Genomic DNA, 8,924 nt, shown 5'->3' with positions numbered 1-8,924 from the left:
GTTTGTAAAAATCAGGTTTTGGAACAAAAGCAGATTTAAAGAAATAAGTTTGCTAGAAACTTAGGATAGCCACATTTATTGCCTGTATTTCCAGATTTTGGGTGGGTTTGCAGTTTTAGTTGGAAAACACAACAACTACTTGCACTCAGGAGCAGGCATCCTCCTAAACTCCTGCCACTGATCCCCAAGCAAAGGAAGGGTAGTGACAGACTGGGGTGGGTGCACATACCCTCTCAGGGGCTAACAAGCCCAGAAAGTGGCAAAAAGCCTGAAATAAAGCCTTGCACAATGCTAAGATATTCAGACACCTATCATCTTGTATTTTAAACTTTAAAACTCTTCTGGAGTCAAAAATTTAGGACACATCTTTTTAATTTAAGAAGTAAGATTTAATCTTTCATTCTTCCCCATTCTTTTTTCTTCCTGTAAAATCATGTATTATTTTGTAACTGAATTTAACTGTAATCACCTACGTGGAGACCTAGGCAGTTTTATTAAAAACACAGTAAGGCTGGTATCTAGCACAGTATTTCTTTGTTGTGATCTTATGAGTTTTTGTTTGGCTGAAGGAAGGAGTTTCTAAATGAAGGGTCAAATTCAGGTTCCAGTGAAATCAGGATACAATTGACATGTGACAATGGGATCAAAATTTTCATCAAGTCCATTCATTCTACCAAGAGCAGGAAAATTCTTCATCTAAACCATGTTTAAAAAAAGAAATTTAATGGCCCACTGCCAGAAACTCTCAAGTAAATGTGAAGATTTTGCTTGTACTTGCAGAAACGTGTGGTTTAGACCTACGATAAGGCTTGGATGACATTTGCTGTCTGAGATGAAGCTCCGAAACCTTCAGAAACATTAGGTTGTTTTGAAATTCTGCGCTATTGTTTCTAATAATTTATTTCTCTGGGGCTGATCCCAGCATGACAGTGAAATGCCAAAGGCTCCGGTGGGCTCTCTCAGGACCAAACCAGCACCTCTTACCTCCAAGTCACTTTGCCTTGGCTAGAAGCCAGATCGGGGTGCGCAGGCTGATGCTGACAGACCTCCATTTGCTCTGCACGACTAGGACAGTTTTATTCGCAATTATTTAAGCGCTGCTTTACCTGACTGTGAAGGAGCTCTCCGGGGGCACGGTTCCGGCGAGCAGCCCTTCCAGCTGCCCAGCCCGGGGGCTCCGGGGGCCGGCGAGGGCTGTGGGTCCCCGTTCCCTGGGCTCAGCGCTTTCGGGGCGGAGCGGCCCGGGTCCCGTGGCGGGGCGAGCGGGCGGCGGTGCCGGGGGAAGGAGGGGGCTGGCGTCAGGAGCTGGGCAGCCACTGCCGCGGGAGCTCCCCCGCGCCTCGCCTCGCCTCCCGCGGCCGCGGGGGATAAAGGCACCTGGCCCGGCTCTCCGAGCCACCGGAGGGGGAAAGGCGGGCGAGAGGACGTGCGGGGGCCGGGCCCCACCGCGCAGCCCCCTCCATGCGCCTCGCCGGCGGCTCCGGCTCGCCCCGGGCTGTGCCCTCTCCCGGGAATGGCAGCCGGTGGCGGGCGGCGGAGCCCGGCGGCGGCAGCAGCCCCAGTCCCGAGGCGTGGTCGGGGTCTCCGAACGGCAGCCTGGGCGGCTGGGACCCCTTCGGGCGGGACGAGGAGCTGGCGAAGCTGGAGATCGCGGTGCTGGCCGTCACCTTCGCGGTGGCGGTGGTGGGGAACGGCAGCGTGCTGCTGGCCCTGCGGCGCACACCGCGCAAGGCGTCCCGCATGCACCTCTTCATCCGCCACCTCAGCCTGGCCGACCTGGTGGTGGCCTTCTTCCAGGTGCTGCCCCAGCTTTGCTGGGAGGTGACCCACCGCTTCCACGGCCCCGACGGGCTCTGCCGCGTCGTCAAGCACCTGCAGGTTTTCGGCATGTTCGCCTCGGCGTACATGCTGGTGGCCATGACCGCCGACCGCTACATCGCCGTGTGCCACCCGCTGAAGACGCTGCAGCAGCCCACCAAGCGCTCGTACGGGATGATAGCGGCTGCCTGGGCGCTCAGCCTGCTGCTCAGCACCCCGCAGTACTTCATCTTCTCCCTCAGCGAAGTGGAGCGCGGCTCGCAGGTCTACGACTGCTGGGCGCACTTCATCATGCCCTGGGGGCCCCGCGCCTACATCACTTGGATCACCGGCGGCATCTTCATCGCGCCCGTCCTCATCCTCATCATCTGCTACGGCTTCATCTGCTACCGCATCTGGCGCAATGTCCGGGGCAAGACGCGCCCGGGGGAGGCGGCGGCAGCGGCTGCCGGGCGGCGGGCAGGTGATGATGCTGGCCCGCGACGGGGGCTGCTGCTCGCCCCTTGTGTCAGCAACGTCAAAACCATCTCCCGGGCCAAGATCCGCACCGTCAAGATGACCTTCGTCATCGTCTCGGTGTACGTCGTTTGCTGGGCGCCCTTCTTCACCATCCAGATGTGGTCCGTCTGGGACCAGCGCTTCCCCTGGGTCGGTAGGTGACGCCGCCGCTTGTCCCCAGCGGCCGCCCCGCTGGCGTTGTGGGGGCAGCCGGCTGTCCCGGGGCGCTGCGCAGCGCTGAGCCGAGCGTGGGGGAAACGGGGCGCGGAAGCGGTGAGCGGGACCGAGGCGCGCACTCCCGGCCCCGGACCGGTCCCGCTCCTGCCGGGGAACAGCGGCTGAGCGCCCTTGTAGGGGAGAAGAGACAGCCCTGGGCAGTCGCCGCCCTCGGGGCCGCCCCGCCGGCACCACTCGTAGTCCCGGAGCCGGTGGTCCCGGAGCCGGTGGCCCCGGAGCTGGTGGTCCCGAGAGCGGCGGCGGCGGCGCTCGGCTCCGCCTGTCCGGGAGCAGCCGGAGCTGGCCGCAGCTGTGCCTCCGGACAGGAGCAGCAGCCGCAGCCTTCTCGCTCCGAGCAAAACGAGCGGATGGAAACCGGAGTATTTGCTGCCGTAATTTGAACCAGCAGCGCTTTCGTCCGTTTAAAGCTGCCGATAAGAAAACTTTAGAAATATTTAGTATTGTTGAGAAGCATGCACACACACATGTCGGAGCAGTTACATGAATTGGGAACTTAGTACGTCTTCTTTCCTCTATCTGCAAATAATAGAGTTGAGCACACCTTGAACCCTTCCTCTCAGCAAGACAGTCACCTCTGAGTAGCTCCATCAGTCAAGTCACCGGTTTTCATGAATCAGTGACAATTCAGACTTTGGAGATTATCTGTCCCTCTGTTAAATATGGCTGAAAAAAACTGGTGAGTTTAAAAGCTATTACATAGGTAATGGCAGGCAGCATAGTGACGTATATTCTGTTTCCTCATAATGAGAGAGCAGCAAATCAAATGGTTGCAATTCATAATTTCTTGATTTTTAAAAAAATTTCCCTAAATTCTCACTTACTGTAGTGAGAGTGCTGATTGCCTCTAATACGGGACTAAAGTCAAGCCTATAATGCAGATTTCCATAAAGTAATAAAGGTTTGCAGTAAACAAATAGGTTTATTTTTTTACTTCAAAGGAAATTAAATATAATTGAACAGATGGATATTTGATAGGTTTGTTTGAATAACATACTGTGTTTGAATAACATACTGTGTTTGTTTGAATAACATACTATGAATAACTGCATAACACCTTAATTACACTTTTTTGGAGATTCAGTATTTATAATATTGAATAATACTGAAAAATAATAAGAAAAGTCACTAATTGATTAGACCAAATGCACATTTAAAGTATTTGATCTATTGACTAGTTATTGAAGGTAGAACATCATCATTTTTTCCTACCATAGTCTTAAGTTCCATTTTCTCCCTTAAGTAAAATTTGTTCGAAGTCCACAATCCAGATTTGATGGACAATCCCGTAGTTAGTTGAGCATTTAATACTTTTCAGCATGTAAATATATAGAGCAAAATTCACTGTTATTGAAAGTAGTGGAAATGTTACCATTGTCTCCCAGAGTCTGCAAAAAACTTTTCAGTATTTAAACAGGAGCTTATCAACACATGGATACACATCAGTGGAAATGTGACTAAATCATTATTTTGGATGGATTACCCCATAACTTATTCTGTCACAGCTTTTTGAAGTCTGTTCAGAAAAATCCCTGTTGACTTCAATGGCAGCCTTACATAAATGAGACCTGTACTGATTATGTTCTCATTATTTGTTTCAAATGCTGCGGCTCAACATTTAGAACTAGAATATTCAGGAAAATAAATCCAATGGTTAATGAAGCAGTTGACTGAATGGTGCACAAGTTCTTTTGATGATTAAATAGCTTTCTCCCCCCCCTCCCCAGATTCTGAAAACACTGCGACTACTGTTACGGCTCTGCTGGCCAGCCTGAACAGTTGCTGTAACCCGTGGATCTACATGTTTTTCAGTGGGCACCTCCTCCAAGACTGCCTACAGAGCTTCCCTTGCTGCCAAAAAATAAAGCTAACGCTGAGTAAAGAAGATTCAAACAGCAATAGCAGGCGACAGACTTCTTTCACCAACAACAGAAGCCCAACCCACAGCCTAAACACATGGAGAGAGATGCCCCACTCCAAATCGACCAGCTTCATCCCCATTCCAACGTGAGACAGGCCTCAGGGCAGGCAGGGCTTGCAGTCCTGTCACGGTGTTTGGGAAGGTTGTGGCATGGCACTTTATGCCAGGACAGGGCACCATTATGGTACCAAGGAATGACTAAGATGGCCCCGAGACAAAAAGTGCCACCTTGCTTGATAAGCTATGCTGCAGAATGTAAATTATTTTCTGAAAGTTGGGCAACTGATCAGGAAGGTGTGACAACAATAAAGCAATTATTTTTTAAAATAGAATTTATTTTAATTTTTTGTCTGTTTCTAAAATACTAAGTGCATTGTTTGCTTGCTGTTTAAAACAGCAAAAGTAATGGAGTTGTCATCTCTTGCAGTAACTCCACTCTCTAGTGTTAATGCCTAAGACTTCTCATGATTGTCTGATGAAGTCAAGTTTAGTCTCAAACATTAAAAAAAAGGAGTGGGGAAAAAGTCTTGGCTGTCCAGGTAAGGAATGGGCTTAGACAGACTCTGAGTTTCTGGAATTCAGTTGCTCATGACGCTTTATCTTGTAAAGGTCTAGCAGTTCTCAGACACTGAGATTTAACAGCCCTTGTGAAGGTAAAGCTTTTAGTGCTGTCGATGTCTGTATGTGTATCGTGGGGTTTCATTTTTAGGGTGACATTTTCTCTTCCCTTCATGTTGATGGAAATTTTACAGCATATTTGTGTGTGTTTGTGTGTGTGTTGTTGCACCCACTTTCATTTTTTAAACTACTTTTTAAAATATATTGATAAGTAAGTATGATATGCTATGACTAGCTCAGCACCGTTGCAAACAGCTACACCAAGAAAACTCATAATGAATACCAGAACTACTTGCTTTATTGGTAGGAATGCTATCCTTTATTTTTTAATTTACTAAGACATCTGGGATCAAGCTACACTGGTGGTCAAGCCAATAGCCTCATGAGCTCAGGAGTGTGTAGTCACTTGGTAAGAGCTGTAGAACCAGTATATTTCAAGAAACAGATGTGAGAATGAAACTTGCAAGTCTTCTGGGAACATACAGAAATTGTCAGTGTTGTTGGCTTGTCTTTTTTTATTATTATTTATATTGACAGCTCATGACAATATAGTCTTAAAAATTGTCACTAAATGGCAATAAAAAGTCATCAGAACACATTTGCTAATTACAAAGCACTCAAGGTGTGTTTGTTTTCAATACAATGCATGCTAAGTTGAGTAGTTCATTTACATGGTAAACAATCCTATTACATCTTTCCTTGCAGCCTATCTCTTCTATTGAGGTAGGCTTTTGAAGCTCCTTGAGTAAGTTTTTCTGAGCTTTTAAGTCTTCAGAATCTCTTTGAGAAGTACAACTACCGGTCTGCTCTGTTTTCCTGAGCTTGTCGGATCCTGAAATCCAGGCACTCCCCCAGCCCCCTGCAGGACACGGTCCCAGCTGGAGCAGTGGGACACGAGTGTGGCTCATAACTTGCATGCAAAGAAGGAAGCTCAGCAGCAGGTTTCTTTCCTTCTCACCAAAACCTAACAAACAAGATTGCTTTTCTAACTGATTGAGGAGATGTGGCTGTCACTGAGGAGGATGCCCATGCCTGCCTCAATAGTGGTAGCAGAAATTAATAGTTAGGTGCAGAATAAGATCATCTTAAACCACTCCAGATGTTCCTCATAGATTATTTTGGGCAAAGAATAGGGAATATTATACCTAAAAGAAAAATATTTTGTCACTATAGAAAATCCTGGGTCCATTCTCTTTCCTTGTGTTTGCTGTTGTTCAAAGCACTAGAACCCAGAGGAAAGTGTGGTGGAACTGCTTATATTTAACAGACTGTCTTTTCGACCACCTTTAATATACAAATGTGACTACAGCTCTCACCAACTCTGGACGAAGGTTTGTGAACCTGAAGCTATATTTTAGTAAAAAAAAAATGCATGCAGTGATGTTGTGTGTGTATTTGTGTACATGATGTGTACTGTATATATTGTTCAAGTAGGTAATTCACAGTTACTGAAACTGCATTTTAAATTAAGTACACTATCCTTTGCCTAGTTTTCTCTTTGTGCTATGACTTTCTTTGTACATGAAATCTGTATTAAAAACCAATTAGCTGTACTAACAGAATTTTCATGTTTGCATAATTGAATGGTTTTTCTATTACACTTTACATTCAAACAGAAAAGATAATGAAAAAATGTGTGTAGAATATTGTTGATAATAAAAATGAACTGGGTAATGACCAGTATATTTATTAAAGCAAACAGACACAAAGTATAAATTTAGGTTTTTTTCAAATACATTACAAAATCTAGGCTTACACTTGGGGCTTGTCAGCATAAATTTCCCTTGTGAGTGTCCTGTAGTTTCTGTAATTAAACTGGCAACACAATTTATCAATATTTGGTTTACAGACATTTTTGTAAATACTGTTTTTTTCACATAATTGTAATGTAATGAAGATACAGCCAATATTTTTTAATTGTTCATCTGTGGAGATACTTTTTTAAAAGCTACTTTGGGTTATCATGAGGGTGCCCTAATGGAATCAGAAGGAAACAAAAAAAAAATTGTGAAGCCACTGCAAGTTTAAAATATGGAAACTTGCTCTAATAAACCTGCATATTTGTTTGATCAGAAGCATTTTGGGTTTTTTGCTTTTGGAGGGCCAGAAATGTATTTCATAATGCTAAATAGATTTTACAAAATTCAAAATGTCTTCCTTTAATAAGTTGTGTCCATGAAAAGCTTTAAGAAGCAAAGAAAACTAAAATGTTTTTCTATTATACATAGTGCATGAAAGACACAAGCAAAGAAGGAATGTGCAATCAGCTTTCCATTAAATGCTGCTGGTGTTGCTAAAACATAACTGAGCACTTACTCATGTTCTAAAGGGGTTATTTTGTTATTTTTGTTTAAAATACTTCTAACATAAAGCATGAATGGATGAGCCTGTACTCTGTTGTTTGTAGTGGTGTTTTTAGAATTCAAGCATTTTAAAATCAATTAGATGGCAAAAGTAGGGATGATACAGAAGATGGAAAGGATTCTGTTCATTTACATAAGAAACTAAGTTGGCAAAATTGTCTTTTCATTAATTTAATTTTAAATTTGAAGGCAAACATAGGCTCAGGAAAGAAAAACCAAAAAACAACCCAAAAAAGTTTGGTTTATTTCCCCTGTATTACCATATCAAGACCAAAATTTACAAGAAGACACAAATTCATGTCAAATGCCCAGTATTTCAAAGACAAAGGTTTTGTCTGCAGAAAATCTTATAGCTAATTCCAAACTGTCCAGATTGAAGGGGCTTGCTGAAACACATGTATGTTCCTTTCCAACTCCTGCATATGGAAAGCAGGGCAGAAGAAAGAAAGGCTCTGCAGAGCTGGATGTTGTCCTGGGGCAGGTGACCCAGCTTTGGGAAGTAGATACAGGCCTTACAACAGAGCTACTGTTGAAATAAGTTACTTGTTGCATTAAAAAAACAACTCTATAAGAGCTCTCCCAGGCTGAGTTCCCTACCTACGAAAAGGACTAATTAAAAACAGCGTCCACCTCTAAAAAAGTGTCTGCGCTTTTTAGTCTTTAGTTTCAGTCCCTTACATACATGGAAGACTGGGCAGGCAGAAAGACACTACTTGGGGCTGTAGTTACTCTTACAAGCTAATTCTCTATGCTTTTCTTTAGGAATGAGTTTTACTGGAAAATGTATCACTTGCTACTTGGGTAAAGGAATTACAGGATAAATAAATGGACAAGTTTCAAGGTCCAGGACCAGATCACAGCTGCTCCACTCAGTCCTGGGAGCAATCCTGACTACTTCAAGCAACAGTCCCTCAGACAAGAGTAGGTGCAGCTGGTAAGTCATGCAGAATGGTTCGTGCAGCTATGCAAAAAGCAAGCCAACAACAATCACAACTAGTTCCTGCTTTGTTAGAGCCAGCCAGCGCAGGTCTGCCTCTCCCAGGACTGGTCCTGCAGGAAGTCCTGGACCCAGTTCAGTGTTAATTAACACTGCATCACTATTTTAGTACAACTGCCCTGTAATTTGCCATGCATTAGTATAAACTTGCTTAGAGTAATAGTTTACTTGCAAATTAGCCTTAGTTCTCCATAAGGACATTTTCAGCTGAATTCTTGATACAGTCCATTGGGTTATTTAATTTCGGAAAAGCAAGGCTGTGAGGCATCATCAGGAGTGCAAAGCTCTCTCTTCAACTCCATGGTAAGAAGCTCTTTCTAGCTCTAGGTGGATCAAGATGCTGTTAGATATGGATGAACTTTCTTCCAGTAAAGGAAGAATCTTTTCCACAATCCCAATATTTTTCCCATTTCCAACATTTGTTTTTCCAGCAGGGTAGATTGAAGAGGAGGCTTTGAGACAGAACATTTCTCAG

General features: G+C 44.7%; 1 protein-coding gene across 1 annotated transcript; it reads left to right on the top strand.

The window, feature by feature from the left end:
* Positions 1-1,327: 1,327 nt before the first annotated feature.
* Positions 1,328-7,481, top strand: AVPR1A (arginine vasopressin receptor 1A). Its single transcript, XM_015629541.3, has 2 exons — positions 1,328-2,470; positions 4,278-7,481. The coding sequence occupies exons 1-2, from the start codon at positions 1,462-1,464 to the stop codon at positions 4,559-4,561; spliced, it is 1,293 nt and encodes a 430-aa protein (XP_015485027.1). The 5' UTR covers positions 1,328-1,461; the 3' UTR covers positions 4,562-7,481.
* The last annotated feature ends 1,443 nt before the right edge of the window (positions 7,482-8,924 follow it).

This window comes from Parus major, chromosome 1A (genome assembly GCF_001522545.3).
Source record: "Parus major isolate Abel chromosome 1A, Parus_major1.1, whole genome shotgun sequence".
In the NCBI taxonomy this organism is placed as follows: Eukaryota; Metazoa; Chordata; class Aves; order Passeriformes; family Paridae; genus Parus; species Parus major.
The sequence above is the reverse complement of the archived record's forward strand: the minus strand, read 5'-3'. Positions and strand labels throughout refer to the sequence as shown.